Here is a 23,602-nt window from a genome sequence, read left to right as displayed (position 1 = left end):
TAAGTATGGGGTAGCCACGATGCAGAGGAGCTTGATAGAAAACCTGTATGGAATAGAAGATGTTTCGGATCGGATACATGAGACGATCATAGTTTTAAGTACAGGGTGAGTCAGAGAAACTTACTTATTTGAAAAAACTCCTGGGCGGTGGCAAGAATTTCAAAATGACATCGCCATTTACCCGATGTCATTTTCAAGACTGCACGAAAGAATTGGTATATTTTATTCTCAAATAAAAAAAGAGTTAAAATAATAACTAGAGTACTTTTATTTTCATTGCGCTTTCAAATAATTTTCTCTGGCGCACCCGGTACATTTGCTTGTTCTTGTAAAATAACGACCTATGTCGTGCAAAATTGCACAAATTGTTACTGGAAGTCGTTCCCGTACTTTATTTGCCAGCAAAAGAGTGCGAGAGAATACGTGAGAGTCATTAAGACGCTAAGCTAAATTTTGAGAGTTTGGAAAATCAGAGCTTGCCAATTTCTTCTAGTTGGTTTTTTCTAGAATTTTTTTAATTAATTTTTTTTTATTTTATTTAAATCTTCCGTTCAATTTTTCCATATCTAAAGTCTTCTTTCATTGAAAAACCTAAAACGAACTATATTGCGTTCTACAAATCGAAAATTAAACGCGAAATGTACTTGACTGTCTCTTTGGAAAAATGCTTACCCTGCTTTATTAAAAGTGCACCCTAGTACCAAGTGAAAAGTTACTTTCCTGGCCAGACTGTATATTAACTGCATAGTTGTGTCATAATGCATTTACGCCCAACTACAGTTAATTGTTTTGCATTCGGCGAAAGCACAATTCGAACAACGGACATTATGTTTTTGATTCTTTCTTCGTTATTTTTGCGTTGCTGCTGCTGCCTTTAGTAAGTGGTAGTTCTTTACTCGTTGCGGCTCTATATATTCGTTATTTTTTTTTGTTTTGTTATGATAGTCTCTTTTGTGTGTGGTGAGTTTTTATGGCATATGGATGAAAAGAATTCTCTACGTTTTCCCGGGTCGTTTATTAGTGTATTGGTGCACAAACGAAGCTGCGCATATTTTAAAACGGTATAAAATAGTTTAACGACCGTGTTTCACAAAAAAAAAAACGTAAAAATACTAAAGTGAGAAATAAACCCCATTAGAAGTTGCATATCCTGATATGAATAGATAATTTTTCCACAACACAAAGAACAAACATTGTGCCGGTTATCGTTAAAAGAAACAGATATTGGATTACCTCTGTGCAAAAGGTTTGACGACGGTTCTATACCATGTTTATAAGATTCATATGTACATCCTGTATAACTAGCAAACAGCCATGTTTATGTACTTGTGTCGTTCACTTGTATACCCGTTGTCTGTCGTTTCCAAAAACATATGTTTCATGAATGTAATACAATTTTATTTTTAATTTTATTATCAACTGAGCTTTCTCCCACTACTAACCACCCTAATTTAATATGTACTCTTGTGTATTCCCTTATTTTATTACATGATTTAATTAGTATTAATTGTTTTTAATGTGTTTTCCTTTTGTGTTGTTCTTTTCTTGCAGGATTTCTTTTGGTGTCTCTTCATTTACTTGAGTATTCGTATTCAAGAGAATTGAGATAGTCAAAAACTGAAAACAACAAAACAAACTATAGAGCTAAAACTCACAAGACAACCAACAACAAGCAGAGCGCAACAATAACAAAGCAACAAATTTTATAACTTCATCCAGCAACATCTCATTGCGCGCCGCCAAACATCCGCAGCAGCAGTGTGTGTGTACCGTGTGTTGTGCTTGGTTGCTTGCGTGTGTGTGAGCACGCGAGAGAAAGCCCATCACCTTGACAGCGAGAGAGTGAAAGAGCAAGTAGCAGAACATCAGGACGAGGGAATTCACTTGAACTGTTGTATTCACTTACAAATGGGGATTATCAATTACAAAAAATTCCATCAACAGAAAACACCTAATCAAATCATAACACTAACAAAACAAACAAGCAAGGAATAATAGTATTATTTAAACATTATTAAAATCTTTGGGAGATCATCAAGACGCTGCATAGCAAAAGGACAATTTTAAGACAAAAGTAAATATTGAGCACAAGGACCACAAACCCTACAACAATATAGTTTTTATAACGTAAAACTATAAACTCTAGGTAAGATATTGCTTTCAGAAAATTGATTTTTTTAACAAATCGCTTTAAGTAGTTGTAAAATGTTCTTTGTAAACTTAACATTACATAGCGATTCATAAAATAGAAATGCTGTTATTTTCAATAAGCACTTTTACCGCTATTTTGTGCTTCATTGATTCCATACGGTAGAACGTAAAGCTATAAGCACGTGCTGAAAACGAAGTTTTGTAAAACCAAGAACAAGGTACCAAAATGGTATTTTCATAAGATATAAGCGTCCTTTCCATAATGCGATATACACATCTACAATATGTTTAGGGGGCTTTTTAAATTTTTCTTAAGCAAAAAAATATTAAATTCTAATGGGTGAAGCATAAAGGGGGAATTATGTGTGGAAGATGGTATAGAATTTGAACAAATTGTAAAACGTTTCCTACTATTCCTTAATTCAATGTTTATGAAAATATTTGCATTTCTTCAAGGTTCGAGGGTGGTCAAACTATGTACAATACTATAATCATAAATACAAGCCAAATCTGGTGAATTGAATGTTTTGATTTTGTCCCTCGCAATATAGAACTTATTTTTGTTTTGGTTGTTAGCAAATCCTCTGCAAAGTTCTCTAACCGTTTCATGAGTGCTGAAAACAATGGACGCCTTATAAGTCATGCCTTCTCAGGTAGAGTATCCATCATTTGTCCTGTTTTATTTCAATACTATACACTACAGTGCACACATCACAACGAGGTTCTCGAAAAATTATCAGTGCAGGCTTATGTAGAACATCTGTTTCAGGATTTTCACCAGCAGCTCCGATCTGTGTAATGGTCATATGTAGTTATCACGAGAAGCTCAGCTGAGAGCTACCGGGGTGTCCACATGTTGCAGATAGTTTGATGCTTCGTATAAGGGCTAGCTGCAACTGTAATCGCAAACAATCAGCGGTATCGAGTGGAGGGACTCAGTGAAAGTCATGCGGCATCGGCTATTAACTGAATAGTGGGTGACTATGACGCTCGATATGGCGAGTTTCTTTTGCGCCTTTAAATAACCAATGACCATCTGGACCGGATCGAGCTCACTCATCATTAGGAGTTTGACCAGAATCTACCTCCGCATGCAATGTGACTACAACAACAACACAAACAACCACCTCCGTCACGGGATGACTATGAGCATCACAAAAGCTGGAAATTTGAGCTCCAATCTATGCGTTGTTCTCCGTTATCACGAGAAGCTTAGCGGGGTTGCGGACAATCAGCCGTATCGAGTGGAGAGTCTCAGTGAGAGGTCGGGTGGCATCGCCTCTTGCTTAAATATTGAGTGCCTATGATGCTCGATACGACAAGGTGAGATATTGGCGCCTTTAAGTAATGGATGACCATGTTCTCGCGGTGATCGGTCGTATAAATCGGAACGAGGTTGCTCACCATTAAGAGCTGGACGAAGATTGCCAACTCTACATGAAATGTGGCTACAACAAAAACAACTCAACAGAAACCATACCTCTAACCACATCCTTGATACATTTATTCCACTGCATATTTTCCTTTTTATAAAAATTTAAGAGGTGAAACTGCATGTTGTTTTTATTGTAGCGGTGTGTTGTACACTGAGGCGGCAGCCCTTGCCGATGAACCACTCCATCGGGTCAGTTCGTAACATACAACCGGTTCTATCATTCATCTACTTGATTCTGGTAAATATCCAAATCCACGAACTCTGCAACTAAGGTGGAGTGCGTCCAGACGGATCTGGGCCTGCGTCAAGTGGGTCTGGCTAGGCAGTGGTCCCAGGTCAATTGGTACACATCCAGCACGTTGGCTTCAAGCCTTCCACTGTAGGAGTTGAGGCGGCTACATCTGCCGAATCGAAAATGAGGCAGAACTATTCTGGTTTGCCGTGGGAGGTCAATTTCTTGAGGTGCAATGGGAGGCGTTCGTTCTCCAAGAACCACATTCACCCGGTAGCTATTCGCCGTATCTGAAACCGTGCTTGCATGAATGTTATTTGGACCCGCTTGATATGCCGATTGATCTAGAGGTTCGCTCTTGTAGTGCTGGACCTCATGCTCTAGATCATGCAGATCCACTCTAATGCTTCTGGGCGTTGGACACCTATCCACAAGATGATAATTTGGATCGTCCTGGGATAACAGCCCAGAAGGTATTGCTTGGACAGAATGTAATAATGTCATCGCACGGGTTGGGTCTTTATGTCATGATAGAGTGGCACACGTGAGAACTGGGGAGACAGCCCGTCGCATTTCGTAGATCGGTATGCTGACAGATCTGAATATAATATCACTTAGTTGACGAGACCACTCTGGCGCTGTATAACTTACCGCAGACCGGCGTTTCAGGCCTGATTGGAGGGCGATGTCCTCAAATAGTTTGGCATGGCTGACCGTATCGAATGTTTTCGATGGCTACTGCACCTCCAATAATTCTAGTGAGGGCATCCTCATTCACTGTGTAAAAAATTGGGTATGGGGTGTTGCCGTTGCATATATTGCCGCCGCCAAGGTGATAACGACAACGTTTGCCAACCACTGACAAATCGTCATCATCCCCTTGCAACATGTACTGGGCGATTTTACTTCCGTAATGACATAATACCAAATCAAGGTCGGAAATGCACCCACTCACTTACACCTCACTGACACCGACCGATGATGGAGGCGGTTCTGCCAAACCGAACAGAACCTGGGTCCGGGGCAGTGTTGCCGTTGTGGGCTTTGTCTACATAATTTGGTCGAACAAATTTATAAAAATTTTAGGACGGTCCAAGTATGGTTTGAGTCGGTTTAAAACCTGTATAAAGCGATCTCCTGATTGCACTTCTTGAGCATCTAGAAGGCGTAGTTCTTTTAGCTGCAATTTTGCACAACAACTTCTCCTATGACCTTAAACATACATGCCATATACGCTCTGAATTAGACCATAACCTATATATAGCTCCTATATAAACCCATCTCTTGATTTTATTTCTTGAGCCCCTATAAGGCGCAATTGGCATCCGATCTGTCTGAAATTTTGCACAAAGAATTCTGCAGTGGTCTCCAAAACCTGATATAATTCAAATAATATAGCCTCGCAAAGAACTTGATAAATGCGATTCATGGTGGAGGTTGCAATATTCGACCCGGCCAAACTTAAAAACTTTAAGAAAGCAACGGTCATTAAAATTTCCTACAATACGACTATTCTGCTACGGGTATTTAAAAATGCAGTCAGCTTGCCTAAGACTGTCCTACTTAACATGAGCAGGTTTTTCGTTTGTTTCACGTTCACATCGAGCTTAATAATCGATGATTTTTTGCAATGGAAAAGGAAAGCCAAAGATCACAACACACCAACCATATTAGATGTGGAGGCTTCAAGGGCCTTATATTGGTAGGTTGTACATATATGTAACATACCTTTAAAAAGGTGTCTACGATATAAGCACATCAGTAACTATATAAGACTCCTTCACACTAGCTGGTGAGAGATTTTGTAGATTTTTTGAAAAATGTTGGTCGATATTTTTTTTGTGGCAACACTGGTCCCGGTTTCTTTTAAATCCCGACACGGGCCAGAGGCTTGCGCATGGGTTCTTTTCTTTCAACAATTGGCTTATTTTCCACACGACTACATGGCCTGCATGGCATACACAGGTTAATTGTGCATCTTTTAGAAATTGTATTGATGGCTGGTTCGTTTGTATGTGAAAAACATGGTGATCAATTCGGTTTTTACAAACCAGTTTTTTGACCTGAATATAGAAATCGGTTTCTTCACTAAATCCATTTTCCGATTTTTAAAGAGTCGGTGTGTGCATTGAGGGAATTTCTATAAAATTTTTTGTGGTTTGTCTTTAAAGAGCGTTTTCTCAATATTTTGTTTTTGGAGAAAAGTTTGTGGTTGATTGACATTTTCTCTTTAGAGATTTTTTTTAACAAAATGTTGTCTTTTAAGCAATTTTTCCACATTTAGAATTTCTTTTTTCGAAATTTTTTCTTTAGAGAATATTTTATTGAAAAAATTGGTATTTAGTAAAAATTTTATCAGAAATTTAGTCTTATTGTGAAAATTTATCAGAAATTTTGTCTTATTGTGAAATTTTATCAAAACTTCGGCTAGTTGGAAATTTGGTATGTTTTCAAAAATGTTTGGTCCGAAATTTTTTTGTTGGCCGCTATATGCTTCATGCTGTCATGCTAAGATTTCTGGGAGTCTTTTTAAAACGTGTTTGCGATTTTTTTAAATTGGTAGGTAATTTTCTACCGAACCGGTAGCATAGTTTTTGGGGAGCTCGTATTATCAGTGCGGATGTCGTGGGTTCAAGTCCCAGAAGAGGCTTTGGTCTGTCGCTACTGTGGTATTACAATGTGGACGATTACGACCAGGGACCGCACGATACACGTCACCTGTTTAACTACACTCAGAGTCAGATCCCCCGTCACGGGATAGCTGTGAGCACCACAAAGGCTGCAACATTGAGCTCCAATTTGTGTGGTGTTCATTGCTGTCATGAGAAGCTTTGCTACGAGCTACCGGACGCGTCCGGTCGAGCGCAGAGTCTCAATGAGAGGCCAGGTGGCACCGGCTTTTGAACAAATACTGAGTGCCTATGATGCTCGATATGACACGGCGAGTTATTGGCGCCTTAAAATAACTAATGGCTATCCTGTTCCCGGGGCGATCTGTTCTTTGGACCGGAACGATATTGCTCACCTACAGGAGCTTAACGAGGATCGCCACCTCCATAAAAAAATGTGGCTACAACAACCACAACAGGCCCAAATGGTAGTAGGGTAGTAAGGGTAAGCTGTGTGGGGTTGTGGGTTAAGTAATTTTTGAAATTCTAGGCACTTTTTAAAATTCTGGGTAATTTTTAAATTTAAGGTAGTTTTTAAAATTCAAGGTAATTTTAAAACTTCTTAGAATTTTTTAAACTTTTAGAACAAACAAGATTTATTTTTGCCTTAATATTTGTATATTCAATTTGCAATAATATTACCTTATGTCTGCAGAGGTCTAATTATATTAGAGTGCAGAAGTATTTTTTCCATTTTAATCGGATCCAAACACAATGAAATTTGTCGCAAAAGAAACCCCAAACATTAATGTTTGTAAGCGCCTGGTTGCTGAGTTGGTAGCGTGCTCAGATAACAGTAAAGGCTTGTGGGTTCGATTTCCAACTTTGGAGGGCTTTTGTCTGTAGTTACGGCTGTAACACAATGGACTAAATAAATTGTCTTTGTAAGTCTGTTTAAAAGACCCAACCTCAACCCAATAATTTTTGTAGTTTATTTAATGACTAATACAACTAGAAGTCATCAAATCATTCAAAGGAAAACATTGGACTTTTGAATTCATCTATTGATATTTTGTATTTTGAACGTGTCTTAAATTTAAATAAAGAAATTTTATTAAATTTATAATTATAGTAGTAGTATTTCTTAAGACTTGATTTGAAATAACAGAGACTTGTAGGCCAATTATTTTTTTAAAAATACTTGTAGAATAGCTCTTTTCATAAGCTAAACATTGCTGCGTATACATACATTGTATGTGTTTTATAAATGTTGAATACTGCATGACAGTTAAAAAAAATGATTTTAATTATTGTTGTTGTGTGTTGCAAGTGCTTGCGCCCATCTGCGTATATACGAGGGTGGATTGAAGACTTTTTGACCTCAACCAAAAATAATACAACTCCGTTGCACGTCAAAAGTAATTCCATTCTCGTTTAAAAGCTTTTAATTTGTTTTCGAAAACTATTTGTTTTTTTTTTCAAAATATAACAAAAGTGATTTCTAAAATAAAATTCTGTATAAAAACTTTCTTACCTACATACATATGCTCTAAAGTCAAATCAATGTATTTATTTAGGCAGAATAAACTTTCTAATTATAAATGTTTATTGGCTTCCCATGGGCATTGCGCGTGCTTGTTCATAAGACTAGTATTCTTATTGAGTGATTACGTTTCAATGCGATTACCATCTGATGTCTCTATAAAAAACTACGACTTTATACATGTATGACATAAAAATCTCTTGCAAGAACAGGAGATCCCAAAATTATTTCACTGGATGTATGCACCTTGGTGACAAAAGCCTTAAAATGAAAGTCCGTACATAAACAAGCCGGATAAATTTTGAATTGGAAGGGTGTAATGTGGTTGTTGTTTGGAATAAGTGCATAGCCGGAAGAGGTGTTTAGAGCTTACCTAAAAAAAAGAGGTACAATTTGTTAAATTTAAATTGAAACCCTTTTGGGTTTGAACCTAGATCGGTCAAGAAAGAATAAATTTCAATCCACCCTCGTATGCATACGAAGAACCGGCTTAATTTTACTTAATAATATTAACGTCCAAACATCCTGACTGTGCTTGTGATACCGAAAACATTATGTTATTACAGACACAACACGCTACACTCTTCTACGGCAATGAATCGGCCAACGAATGTACCGCAACCACCGCCACCAAACATGCCGAGGCATTTGACACATGGACATCATAATATGAGGGCGCCGCCAACTACTGCGTTGCAGCAGGTTGCTGCTCATCATGCACTGCCACCACCTCCACCACCCATGGGTTATGCACCCCCTCCTCAAATGGTTCCAAATGTACAGCAGCGTTCTAATAGGACGCAGAACTATCATTCGTTCATGGAAACTCCCAATAGTGGGGCCATACCCCCATATATGCACTATAATCGTATGGGGGGAAATCAGGGAAACAAAAAATACCATTACCCTTCTCTAAATAAGCCAAGAGCCCCAAAACCCACAGCAGAGAGTCATCATCACCAACAACAACAACAGCCAAGGCAACATCATCAAACTCTCCAAAGTCAGCCACAGCAACAACTAACCCATCCTAACTATTCAAATGTTCCTCCATATATATTGGAAGTTCCCACTACTTCTTCAGCAGCCGCCACACATGAGACACGTAGATCTTTGCAACAGAATCAAGTTCAGGATAGTTATACTCCAAGATCTAAAAAGTTTAACGAAAATCCTAGGCACTTTGAAACAAACGTCCAGCAAGCGGCAGTGCCGTCAGTTACTTCTTTGTCATCATCTGTGCCCCGCTCTGCTTCGGTTGAGAGTAATCGAAATGCAACGGTTGAAGATATGCCAGTGAGTTCTACAAAAACCTTGTCTGTTTTGGAAAAAAGTTCCGTGTTATTGCCTCTTGACGAGGAGGAAGCTAAAGCTAAAGGTGATGAAGGCAATCACTCTAGAAATAATGACGGGAATGAAAATGCACACCTGTGCCAAGGTGAAACTGTTCAGGAAAAACCACTTGTCATTGATGAAGCCAACATTCAAAACGAAAATCTCATTGTTGAAAAATCAAATAGCGAGACTAATGATGAAAATGTCGATTTGAAAAGCTCGCGCGAAAAAACTCCCATGTGTTTGGTGAACGACTTGGCTCGCTTTAACAAAATATCATTCCAATATCGCCTAACCGGTGAGAATGGACCAGCTCATTGTAAGCGGTTTACGGTTACTCTTAAATTGGGCGATGAAGAATACATGGCCGAGGGCATGAAAATAAAAGAGGCTCAGCATTTGGCTGCCAAAGAAGCTATACAGAAAACCAAATACAAACATCCCATTCCTAAGACCAATCGCCGTCACGACGATCAAAGTTCTACGCGAGTCAATGTAACGCCCACTGTAGAGCTAAATGCGTTGGCAATGAAGCTGGGACTTCAGACCTACTATATTTTCGATCCCAGGCAGCCAGCTGCAAATGTTGCAGACAACAAGAACGCCGCTGGTCCGGGCGATAAGGGCATGCTGCAACCTCGTTATAGAGTTGCTGGAGGTCTTGGGACGGGTATACAAAACCAAATACCTGGTAGTGCCAAATATGTGAGTGGAGCTGGCACCTTTGTGCCCAGTCTGGCACATCCCCATCAACACAATCCAGGTATTATGCACCACGTACAACAGGCTGCCCATCACCGCGGCGCTGCTAATTATCCACATTGCTACCCAATACTTCCACCTCATATGATGGCGGCTGCTACCCAACATCATGTTGCTGCTGCGCTATTTTCTACTCCCTGTAGAATTACTCTCATAGTTGGCACACAAAAATTCGTGGGAACTGGCCGAACTATACAACAAGCCAAACACGACGCTGCAGCTCAAGCCATAGAATCTCTCAAAGAGGAAATGAATAGCCAACAGAAAGAAAATGCCGATGATAAATCTGAAGACGCCGAAAACAAGTCACCCATATCATTGGTTTTTGAAATTGGCATAAAACGCAATCTTCCAGTCGACTTCAAAATATTGCGAGAAGACGGCCCAGCGCATATGCGCACTTTTACCACAGCCTGTATAGTGGGCCAAATTGAAACTGTAGCCGAAGGAACGGGTAAAAAGATATCAAAGAAAAAGGCAGCACAAAAGATGTTGGAAGAACTCAATAAATTGCCTCCCATTGCTACACCCACCAATTCTCCAACGAAACGGGTTAAATCAAAAGGTGCTGTTGGCTGCCCGAGAAAGTCGGGCGCCTCAGCTCATGGTAAAGGCGGCATTCCAGCGGAAAGCAAGGAGGTCACTCCCAGGACAAGAGATAAGTCCAAGAAACGTTCTTCGACAGTTTCTGTCGATGCCGAGTCTGATCCCTCGAATCCCATAACCAAATTAATCGAATTATTCCAACACAATAAAGAAAAGGAGCCAGTATTTAAATTGATCACTGAGGGTGGAAAAGAAAGGGCACGGCAACGACAGTTTGTTGTGGAGGTTAGTTCAAAGGATATCACTGCTCGTGGAGTGGGTAATAGTAAAAAATCTGCCCGCCGAAATGCGGCTCAAAACTTTTTAATGTCCCTGGGTGCGGATGGGAACGATAAAACTACAACAGAAGTGGATGCTGCGACTTCGCAAGTGGGGCCAACCGCTACAGGGAGAGTTGATACTAATGATGTATTGGAAAAATCTATAATCCTCAACACAGTAGCACCTGTTATTTTAGCAAAGGATACTGCAGAAATAACAGGCGCAAAGAAAAAGGAGCCCAAAATACCTGCAGAAAGTGTTACTGAAATAGAGCTGTCAACGAAACAGGATGATAAAGTCGAAGCTGTGGTTCCTCTTAAGCAGCCGGAGGTTGATAAACCTACGCCAGTTTCCTCTCCTAACACAGATAAATCGCCGTTATCAACAACAACAACAACGGCAACCACTGCTACGACCACAACGACAACCAAACCTGGACTTTATATGAAGGACAAATTGTTATATTTGGCTCGCCTCATGGGTTTTGAAGTTGATTTCTCCGATTATCCCAAAGGCAATCACAATGAATTTTTGTCTATTGTCATGATTTCAACAAATCCCCCACAAATATGCCATGGCATAGGTGCCAACGCTGCGGAATCCCAAGAAGATGCCGCCAGCAACGCCCTGAAAATTCTAAGCGAAATGGGTCTTAGCAAATAAGCCAATCGTACCACTGTCAAAACGCAACATACAAACCTCCTAACTAAATTAACCACTTTCCAAATATATAAAACATATTATAATGAATTCATTCTTTCATGTTGTTATACTGTTTAAAAATAAAGAATTATTATTTGCTTATATATTGTATTTGTATTTGTATTTGTTTTTGAATATGGTTATGTGAGTTGTAAGTAGCAAAAAAAGCCATTATTAGGTCTCCCAATCTCAATGGCTATCGATGGGTTTCTACCGGATAAATACCCCAATGCTTGGGTATTTATTGGGTAAAAACCTTTTTTGGCCATTTATACATTTTCGGATATTTTGGTAATGAAATCATTTTGAGTACAATACTCTATATCGAAAGATTGGTCTATATGGCAGACTCGGATCTGGATCACATTTTACAGGAATGGGAAGGAGTCTGCCAGAGCTCACTGTGCCAATTTTTCATCGAAAACGGGTAATAAATGGATATTTTATGGCCTTAATACCCTTTATCGGGAGATCGAGCGGCCGGTCCAAATATGGTCCTGTCTGGACCACACTTCACAGAAATGGGTAGGGGTCTACCAGAACTCATTGTGCTAAATTTTATCGAAATCGGATGAAAAATGACAAATTAACCGCCTCAGTTCTACCAGAAGTCAATGTGCTAAATTTCATCGAAATCGGATGAAAAATTCAATTTTATAAGCTCAATTCGCTATATCGGGAGATAGGTCTACATGACAGCTATATCCAAATCTGGTCCGATCAGGACCACATTTGTCGAGGGAATAGGTAGGGGTCACTGTGTCAATTTTCATCGAAATCAGGTAATAAATGGATTTTTTTTATGGCCATAATACCCTTTATGGGGAGATTGAGCGGCCGGTCTATAGGGCGGCTATATCCAAATATGTTCCACAGAAATGGGTAGGGGTCTACCAGAACTCATTGTGCCAAATTTCATCGAAATCCGATAAAAAGTGACCAATTTATTGCCTCAAAACTTTAAGTCTGGATATCGGTCTATTTAGCGGCTATGGGATCAGAAGGTCAGGTTTATATACAAAGAATAGGAAATCATCAAAAATTGTTTGGAAAATGTTTTTTTTCCCAAGATATTTGCAAAATTATAAATATATATATGGGTAAATACCCGTGTTACCGGGTAAATACCTTTTGGGTATTAAGCCGTCGCCCATCTCTGTCAATGTACGATTAATGTGTCAGTTAAATTATTGACGCCGAATAAAAAAGGCCAATACTACAGACAAAAACATGCAATATTTTTTTCCAATCCTCGAAACACTTCTGAAACGCGCTTTTTGGTTACACAAAATTTAATACAGTTTCTTTGATGCATTTTTTCGAATAGTAAAAGAACCGAAGGGCACACCAAAACACAACTAACTCTATCTAACAGACCACCTATATCATTGTGCCTTTTTGATTACTAGATGTCATTAGTAAAAATGAGCCCCATCTTTCAGTTGTATTTTAGTTACATGTAGTGGTCAACAGGTGTCGTTGGTCAAATGGATCTAATCTTTTTTAGCGATTTTCCTACCCTCTTTTGAACCTAACCTAACTTATGCCAGACGTGTGTTTACTTAAGTTATTGTTTTCTGTTCTGATCCAATTGACTGCACCTAAATGAATCTTCCCCTTTGACAATAGAGCGTCTATGTTCTGTTTCGAACGTTAGTCGCATAATAGCTTCGTTTGCTCGCATACTTTATCCGCATTCCAGCGATTACACCAACTTTCCTTGTAGCGCTTTTGGAGACCATAAAAAATATGCGAGAGGGAAGGATACACATACATAACCGACACAAGTAGAAGTTTCGCTCTGAAGTTTGCAAGTAAATCGGGCATCACAACAAAATCCCTGCAGCCACAGCCATCGCAAACACCTGTGCCTGAAATATGTTTCACTCATCCGTAAGGAAACGCTGATGTCGAATTAGCTGCAATAGATACCACACCCCTTTCCATTCTCCATCTTCGATCCATCTGTAAGGATGTTGATGTCTGAAAACCTAATCCGCCTTTTGTGTCACCACCTCGTCCAAACCAACCTCGAAGCATTTCTGAGGCCTTGTCGGTGGTCTAAGTACTAAGTAAACTGGAACAGTCTGAGAAGAGTCCTCTCTGCTATCCCCCTTATAAACAGGAACACCCAACATAAGCCCTAATACCCAGTCGAATTTGATCCCATAGCCCCAGACACAAATCTTTAAGCGACCCTTTTCACCCTGCATGCATATGACAAAAAACCTGTTATCGGTCAGCAGACCTTGTTGTTGTTGTTGTTGTTGTAGCAGTATATTGTACACTGCGGCGGCAGCCCTTGCCGATGAAAAACACCATCGGGCCAATCCGGTACGTACAACCGACTGCCATGAGTGGCAACTATAAGCCAGAACTGGTCGTACCACCGCCGAAAACAACCAGTGCTTATGGCTGGGCCTCATCCATATATAATACAGATCGGCCTTGATATTCAGTTTGGTCCCCAGACACTTGCAAATGCAATTTGCCCATCAACATTCCATTAAGGAATAGGGGCAAACCACTCACACATCAATGAGTGTTGCATGATTCAAATTTAACCTCAATGATAAGGGATCTCCTTCTTATGGCCGAGTGCCAACGGCGTGCCGAAATGCGACACTTCTTGGTAGAAATATTTGTACCAGATTCGTAGTCTTTAATTTGAAATCCAATTTGTATCATTGGGGAAAAATTTCCGTTTTGATTGCATTTTCTCACATCCTACTCTCGCATTCCAGTGTTTAAACCAACTTTCCTTGTGTGGGACGGCCCTCTAAACCGCTTGGTCAAAAATTTTATAACAAATTTTTACTCTACTTCCAAATATTTATTATTTGATACCCATATTGCCCCAATCTGTAAATATATCCTGTTAAGGTATTTTTGGGTGTGGGTGGCCCCCCAGACAATCTGATATATGTATATTAATTTATATTCTTCCGAGACTTGGGCCACATTTTTATATTAATTTCGTATCAAATCTAAATCGGTAAATATCCCTGTTGAGAGTATTTGGTGGGTATTATACTAGATTCATACTTTACTCTTAAATACCTTTCATTTGACGTCCATATTGCCCCTATCAGTAAATACTCCTCTTGGGGTTTTTTTTTTAAACTTTGTTAGCTATCACACCACGTTTGTTGTCTTCATGTAGCTTAGCTTTTAGATCAAGAAGTCTAATAGGTATGATGAAGTTAGAGTCATTTGTGGTCTATTATGTTACAAAAGCAAATTTGCCATATAAGGTGATCTATGAAAACGGATGCGTTTAAAATTGGTATTTCCCAATGATTTTCTCTCTATACTTCAACATGACAAATGGTGAAACAATTAATTTTCTTGTCTTATACGAACTCTATGGCATCAATTGCCATAGGTCTTATACTCTATGGCTTCCCACCTAAAATAGTCCAGCGGAGTCATATTTACATATATACTATAAAGGTTAAAGAATCTTCTATAAATGAACAAAAAATGTTTTTAACCATTTTTGGCAATTTTTTTTTTGGGTTTGATAACCTGCACATCAAAGCTCTTAACTTGTCTCTAATTAAACCTCTATTTCATTCTCTTTCAGGTTTTCTTTTTTACATTTATTTTCTTTATCCTGCCGGTAGATCATAAACGGCTTCAAAATTGGAAAACTTAAGGAAAATCTTAACCCACAACATTACCCTCAACAATTTCAAAACGTAGCCATAACAAAAATGGCCACATCTCCAACACCATCGTTGGATTCCATACGTGGTGGTACAAACTCGATCGAATCCTATATTGAACACAATGGTTATCTTTCTGATTCTCCACTCACATTAAGCGGCTCATCGCCACCTGTCTCCGATTCGGCAATGTGCGATGATTTCTCCAGCGTTGTGGGACAAACCGTAGTCGGGGGTCAACATACAATATCAGCATCAGTTTCGTCATCAGCATCTAGCACATCTTCAGCCTCATCATCGGCATCGTCAGCATCGTCCACATCGTCATTGTCAAGCAGTGGTCTCAGTGGTTGTGGAAGTACTTCAAGTAGTGCTTCGAGTACTGCCTCAAATTCTGGAGGTGGTAATGGTGGTGGAGGAAGTGGAAACGGACCCGGCGTTATTGGCAGCGGCAAAGGTAGTCCATCATGTCAGACTCTTTTGGGAAACAACGGCAATGTCATCAATGTAACAACAGCAAATGGAACTGGTGCGGCACCCCGTTGTACTGCCTGTAAAAGTAAACAATCGGATGCTGTAGCCAAGTGTTTCGATTGCATTAGTTTTTTGTGTGGCAACTGTTGTACGGCTCACGAATTTATGCACTGCTTCAATGGTCACAATGTTTGCTTGATTAAAGGATTTGATAGTGGCGCCTCCACGCAGAACAATGCCAACGCACAAATGACAATGGACTTTAAATTCTCCAGTTCGTTAACAATGATGCTGCAACAACAACAACAGCAGCAGCAACAGCAACAACAACAGCAACAGCAACAGCAACAACAACAGCAGCAGCAACAATTGCAAAAGAGCAGCACAACACCGCAACAGCAACCGTTGTCACAATTATCCAAAATCGTATTGAGCTCGGCCGCTGCCGCAGCAGCTGCGGCTGCCGCTGCCTCCTCATATAACCATGATATGGGTTCACCCGACGCTTCAGCGGTTATGGGCCAAGATGACATCTTTTCCAGCATGTTGCCCTCTTCGATGAGAAACCAACAGCATCAACAGCAGCAGCAGCAACAACAACAGCAACAGCTGTTACAAGCAACTCTGCAAAGTCAACAATCTTTGCTTTGCCAACGACACAAAAATGAAGTGCTGAAATTCAGCTGTCGCACTTGCTGCACCTTGGTCTGCAAAGAGTGTGTGGTTCAGGAGCATTCATCTGGTATGCATGAAGTCGAACATGTTCAAGAGAATGGCCTGGGTACGATGAATAGTATAATGAGTGGCCAGCAGTCGACTCCTGAAACGGTACTTCAAACCGTTTTGGCCGATTTACGCGGCAAGGTAGGTGAAATCGTCTCCTTGATTGGCAGCAATAATTCACCGGGTGATAACCAGATTCTTAACGGTTCTAAAATCAAATTGCAATATCAAAAAGCCCATAATGAGGTGAACGAAACGTATCAGTTCTTTTGTTCCATGTTAGACGAACGCAAACAAGAGCTGATGAAAGAGCTTGAGGGTTTGTATAATGCTAAGATGGCCACACATTCCGCATGGATACAACGTTCCAAGGAGTTGATTGAGAAGACTTTGCAAAGCTGCGATGCCATTGAGCGTTCGCCTAAAGCACATACTATCACTGAGGTCCTGATGTTGCGCAAGACATTGGAATTACAATTGCAGGCAGCTATGCAGGAACTTCAAATGCATTTTGAATTGGAATTCATGTCCAACTATCAATCGATACAGGCTGGTGTTAGGAACACCTTTGGTTACATAAGAGCTTCGACGGGTGACATGATGCAACAGCAAACAAAACAACCGCCCATTGCTAGACCCTCACAGAGCACCTCCTCATCTTCGTCACATGGTGGTGGCTCTTCAAATTCCAGTGTTACTGGAGGCTCACACTTGCCCGGCGGCCTGGGTTTGTCGGCCCAGCTTTTAGAGTCTTCGTACTCAAATGCTCTATTAGGCGTCCGCAATCATTTACAGTCCACACATGGCTCAGCGTTTGAAGACCTAATGACAAAACGTTTCAACTCGGCGTCTACAGCACAAGCAGCAACGGCATTTGTGGGTGTGCCCGTAACCAATCCATACGAGAAATGGAGCAATGGCGGTTCCGACAATTTGTTCTCCTCAAATGCCAATGATCCTTTCGGCACCTCAGCAACTCCCACCCAAATGTTAAGCAATGGGCTGACGAACGGATCTGCCTGCACCACCGTAGCTACAACAAACGGTTTATCCAATAACGCTTTGACTGCTTTGAATATGACAAATGGCAGCGGCTGCTCCAGCTCAGATTCCATTATGGACTTGACCTCTAAATTGTTGTCCGCTTCGATTTACCCACCCAAGTCACAAATCAAAAGACAAAAAATGATCTACCACTGCAAATTTGGAGAGTTCGGCGTTATGGAGGGACAATTCACAGAGCCAAGCGGCGTTGCAGTAAATGCTCAAAACGACATCATTGTAGCCGATACGAATAATCATCGCATACAGATTTTCGACAAAGAAGGTCGCTTCAAATTCCAGTTTGGTGAGTGCGGCAAGCGCGACTCACAGCTCTTGTATCCCAACCGTGTGGCAGTGGTACGCAACTCGGGTGACATTATTGTAACCGAACGATCGCCCACACACCAAATACAGATCTACAATCAATACGGACAGTTTGTGCGTAAGTTTGGTGCCAATATTTTGCAACATCCCCGGGGCGTGACTGTGGACAACAAGGGCCGCATTATTGTGGTGGAGTGCAAGGTGATGCGCGTTATCATATTCGATCAGAATGGCAATGTTTTGCATAAATTTGGCTGCAGCAAACATTTGGAGTTCCCCAACGGGGTAGTGGTCAATGACAAACAGGAGATTTTCATTAGTGACAATCGAGCCCATTGCGTCAAAGTATTCAACTACGAGGGCCAGTATTTGCGTCAGATTGGAAGTGAGGGAGTCACCAATTATCCAATCGGAGTGGGCATCAATACGAATGGAGAGATTTTAATAGCAGACAATCATAACAACTTCAACTTGACCATATTCACACAAGACGGCCAGTTGGTATCTGCATTGGAGTCGAAGGTTAAACATGCCCAATGCTTTGATGTGGCACTAATGGACGACGGCAGCGTAGTGTTGGCCAGCAAAGATTATCGTCTCTATATATATCGTTATGTGCAAGTACCGCCAATAGGTTTGTAAATACGACAAACAAATTATCAATAATTTTTGTTTTACTATTGAGTCTATTGCCCTGTGTTCGTTCTATGGAGAAGCAGTCTCTCTCTCTCTCTCTCACTCTCTCCCTACTTCTACAGTCCGAAAATCGTAACCTTCCCCAAACAACTCTTATACTGTAAATGAAAAAAAGAAAAAATAACAGAATGCTATTGAGAATTGTTTGTTTTTAAGATTGATGATATGGACACAAAAACCCATATACATACACACACACACACACGCAAACGCAAAAGTAGTGATTTATTTTTATAAATATTATTATTACTATTACTATTTAGTTACTTGTTTTAGTTATTATTATCATTTTTATACAATTTATATACTATATATTTAAAGGAAAAAACAAAAATTTAAATGATGTTGATGAATATGAGTAAGAACGATGAATTTCCTCTTGAGATGATGACGTTTTGATAATGATGACACATACATACATACAGAAAGGAAACAAAAAAAACGCAGAACTTATAAGGATAAACCTTACATACATAATGAATAGTAATGCAAAACACATAGTAGTGAACATACTACAAACATACATATGTAGGTCGTTAAAAGGTGTAAAGAAAAAAATTTACACAACAGTTGAAGGTTTTTATCTTTTCACTAAAACAAAAACAAACAAAACAAAAAAAAAAGCAAAACAAAAAAAAACGAAAACCTTTTTGCAACAAAAATGGACTGAGCTTTGTTTTGATTTTTCTTAAAAACAAAAAAAAAAAACAAACGAAAACCACAAACACAAGTTAATGATGATGCTTTTTTAATTCTAAACTATATTAAGGAAATATCCCTTATTTAATTGTATGTGTATTCTCCCTTAGGTTAGACATTTTTTTGCGACATTCTTGATCGCTTCACTTTTCCCCTTTTGTTTTTATTTTTATACAGTGTTCTGTTTTTAGTTAATCACACACGACTGAGCTTTTTGATGATTTTAAATTCTCTCACACTTGGAGAGTGTAGAAAAGGCTCTTTGACTATATAAATATCGCTCTATCTCTCGTAGACACTCGTTAATCTCTAGGTTTTTAGGCTTATAAGCTCTCTCCCTCTCTCTCTCTCTCTCTAGACTTTGCTTAGGTTAAAGAAAAGAGGGAAACACAGGAACTATTGAAAATTTTTATTATTTTTTTAAGATTTGAATTGAGAATGGGTAATCTCTTTGTTTTGAGAAGGACATCTTAAAACGTAACAGGTTTTGTTTTGAAAAGCTCAGTTTTTTGACATTTATTTTGATTTTGTATCATGTAAATCTCGCTCCCTGTGTTCTTTGTCAATCATTTTTATTTAATAAATTATTTTTAGGACAAGTTTTGTTATTTTTGTGGGCCCCCTTTTCACACGTATTCAATCAATCACTCACTCACTCACCCACTCGCTCGTCACACCTCTTATTTTCGTTCGCTTGCATCTTGATTCCATGACAAATCTTTTTAGTCCCTTTTTATGTTTTAAATTATTTATTTGAAGAAAAAAAAGAAAAGTACATGTTTTTCTGTTCTCTCTGTTTTTATTGTTGAGGTATGTCTATTGTAAGGTATTTTGTTTTTTATGTTTATGATTTTATTAATTTTTAGCTTATTTTTTAGTGAAACTAATTTGAAAAATTTCACATAATATTTTGTATGTAGCAAACCACATATTTTGTTTATGGTAATATTTTTTTTTTTAAATTAATGTTTTTTTTTATTTTGTATAAAAATTATAAGATTTTTAAATTTGTATAATTCATGTTTAGTTTTTTTTTTTTTTTTTTGACTTGAATTTTTCTTTTGTTATATTTTTTTAGAATTTCTTTCAATGATATTTTTTTTTTTAATTTTTTAAAAGTTTGTTAACATACAAAGAAAAAAATTCACAAAACAACAAAAACCACCAAGAAAGCATATTTTTAATTATTATTTTTTTTACTATTATTATTATTAAATATACTCGCATTGATTTTCTTTGTTAAATGTTTAAGAGAAAAAGTATGAATGGCAAAATGTTTTTAAAATAAACTAAAGCAAAACTATAAAACAATAAAATTAATTTTTTGTTTTTGTGTTGGAAGTATAAACACTGCCAATGTTTTGTTTTAGTTTATTTTGATTTAATTTAAATATTTTTTTAACTATTTTTATTTTTTTCAATAATGTATTAAAAACAAATTTATTTATTTCCATAAAGAAAAAAATTTTTTTAAAATACACTTAGCAACTATTATCTCCCAATCACTCCTCCTTCTCCTTTTCCCTAATACATCCTATAGCCTGCCACCACCGCCACCGCCACCCTCTGCTATGAATTTGTATATTTTAGTTTTTATGTATTTTTGTGTGTTTTTAATATTTTTTATTATTATTTTTTGATTTGATTTGTTTATATAAGAACTGAACAATTTTTGTGCGAAGCGAAATAATATGACGACTTTTGTTAATTTTTTTATTATTATTATTATTAATTATTGAAATTGAAAACCCGAAAAAGTAATAAGAAACTCAAAATATTTTTTTACTATTTAAATACAAAATATAAAAACTGTTGATTTTTTCATATTTTTTAAAATAAAAACAAAAAATTCCAAAAAAAGAGAAAATATATATATTATTGATTTTTATTGCGTACAGCCGCGCACCACGAAAGAAAAACAAGTATAAAAACAATTGTCAAAACATTAAAAAGAAAGAAAGAAAAACAAACAAAAAAACCTTTGGCAATCAGTTGAAAAGACTTGGCATGAAAAACAAAAAGAAATATCACCTTTTTATAGTAGAAAAAAAATGTATTTTCGAATTCTATTCAATGTTTTAAAAATTTTAATACAAAAAAAAACTGAAAAATTATTCACAAATGTATCTCTTGCTTAAAAGCTGATAATATGAAGCATTTTCTTTAAATTTTTTCCAAACACAGCAAAATTAACCATTAGAAGAAAAGAAAACTATAGCATTTGCACAGTAAAGGGGACTTGTAAAATTTATTTTTCATATGTTTGCCGAAACCACTTAAACTTTGTCAATTTGATGTGTGCCAGTACAACCAAAATCTGCTGTTTTCCCTGTATAAAATCTAAGCTAATTTCATTGAATTGCCTTGTGAAATTAGTTAACAAATTTTAATGGTTTTGCCGTATGATTTCTTGAACAATTAATAAATAAGTGAATTTTGCTAAGTAGATTTAATAGAGAATAGGTTTGTCAGTAATTATAACGCTGCGTTATTGTAGGTGAGTGTTTACCCACATGTATTATTGGCATTAAAGGTTGCATTTTAAGGATTTTTTTTGTTTATGTTTTCATTTTCAAGTTTTTTGCCTGTTAGGGCGATGATCATTAAATATCACAATTTTTGTTTGTTTCTCTTTCGAGGCGAGCCTTATGATAGGAGATTTTCTTTGCAAATGGAAAGGAAAGACAGAGATCGTGACACACCAACCAACTATGGGACGCGTTTCGTCTTTGGCTAGAAGAATTTTCAACCATATTGGGTGTGATGGCTTCAAGGGTCGTGCGTTGGTATGTGTTGCCCTTGAAGCCATCACACCTAATATGATTGAAAAGTCTTCTAACCAAAGGCTAACGCGTCCATAGTGGTTGGTGTGTTGCTATCTCTGGCTTTCCTTTCCCATTTTCGAAGAGAATCTCCGATCATAAGCTTTGTCAATTTGATGTGTGCCAGTTCAAATTGACAAAGTCAGAGATGCCAAAGATCGCGACACACCAACCACTATGGGACGCGTTCGCCTTTGGTTGGAAGACTTTTTCAACCATATTAAGTGTGATGGCTTCAAGGGCAACATACCAACGCACTGCCCTTGAAGACATCACACCTAATATGGTTGAAAGTCTTCTAACCAAAGACAAAACGCGTTCCATAGTGGTTGGTGTGTTGCGATCTCTGGCTTTCCTTTCCATATGCAAAGAAAATCTCCAATTTTTTTGTATTTATACTTAAAATGTAGACGAAAACTTATATTTTAGAAATTACATATATTTCCAATATCTAGTAAATGTAATGTATCGCCTTTTTGAGGAGAAAATAAACAGGTAGTGTTTTCATAATGGCAACAATTTTTACAATTTTCTATCCACCCAAAGAATTAATTTTTTTTTTATTTTAAAACTTTGTTTTGGGTTGTTGTCATTACTCTAAAATGTTAAAAGTTTTTGTTCAAGTTTATTTTATTTCTAGGCAAATTTAAATATTTTTTTTTTACTAAACAAAACTTCTGGCTAACGCCGCTTTTAAATGTCTTCAATTGGATATAAAACACCAAATAGAAAGTTTTTATTTCCATTTTTATATATACAGGATTTTTTAGAAATTTATTTTATTTTCCTAGAGTCCATTTTCATAAAATTTTTATAATTTTTAGAACAAACTATTCTTATTACCACAAACTTTAAATTGAAAAAAAATTAACACATAAAAATAAAATTAAAGGAAAAGAATGATATGGAAAATTATTAAAAAAGATACAAGTAAAATTAAAAAAATTTAAATTTACATAATACAAAAATTAAATTACAATAACAACAAAAAATGTATAAATTAAAAAAAGTTTAATAAAAAAAATAAATAAAATTCAATACAAATCAATTAACTAAGAAAAATAACAAAATCAAAAAAAAATAAATTTTAAATGTTAAAAATACCAAAAAAAAAATAAAATTAATAAAAAACATAAAATTAAAATTAAAAAATATAAGGAAAACAATTTAATTTAAATTCAAAAAAGAAATTATAATAGATTATACAATAATTAAAAAAAAAAACTAAAATTATATGAAAGAATTAAAATCAATTTAAAAATATTTAACATTTGATAAAATTTACTTTTGAAAAAATTAGGTTTTTAAGATTTGCAAATTTTTTCATTTAAAGAATATAAAATCAATAAAAATAATAAAATAAATTAAAAAACAATAAATTTAAAATAAAGTCGAAAAAGTAAAGTAAAATCCACTTCATAGGAAAAATTAAATTAACAACATATAAATTGAAGTGATTAAAAAAGCTAAATTAAAAAAAACAATAAATTAAGAAAAATTAAATAAATGAAATTAA

At 37.2% G+C, this 23,602-nt stretch overlaps 1 protein-coding gene across 7 annotated transcripts in view; it reads left to right on the top strand.

Moving 5' to 3' along the window:
- LOC106090733 (brain tumor protein) overlaps window positions 1-23,204 on the top strand; it is a 55,780-nt gene extending 32,576 nt beyond the window's left edge. For 4 of the 7 annotated variants that reach the window (XM_059365958.1, XM_013257016.2, XM_013257017.2 and 1 more), the window contains exons 2-3: window positions 1,552-2,146; window positions 15,223-23,204. In XM_059365958.1, the coding sequence (XP_059221941.1) occupies window positions 15,353-18,511 (3,159 nt within the window). In that variant the 5' untranslated portion in view covers window positions 1,552-2,146; window positions 15,223-15,352 and the 3' untranslated portion in view covers window positions 18,512-23,204. Of the gene's footprint in view, window positions 1-857; window positions 878-1,045; window positions 1,247-1,551; window positions 2,147-8,536; window positions 11,748-15,222 lie in introns of those variants that run through there. The other 3 variants (XM_013257019.2, XM_013257018.2, XM_013257020.2) reach the window with 3 other exon arrangements.
- Window positions 23,205-23,602: the final 398 nt, after the last annotated feature.

This window comes from Stomoxys calcitrans, chromosome 3 (genome assembly GCF_963082655.1).
Source record: "Stomoxys calcitrans chromosome 3, idStoCalc2.1, whole genome shotgun sequence".
NCBI classification, from domain to species: Eukaryota; Metazoa; Arthropoda; class Insecta; order Diptera; family Muscidae; genus Stomoxys; species Stomoxys calcitrans.
The sequence above is the reverse complement of the archived record's forward strand: the minus strand, read 5'-3'. Positions and strand labels throughout refer to the sequence as shown.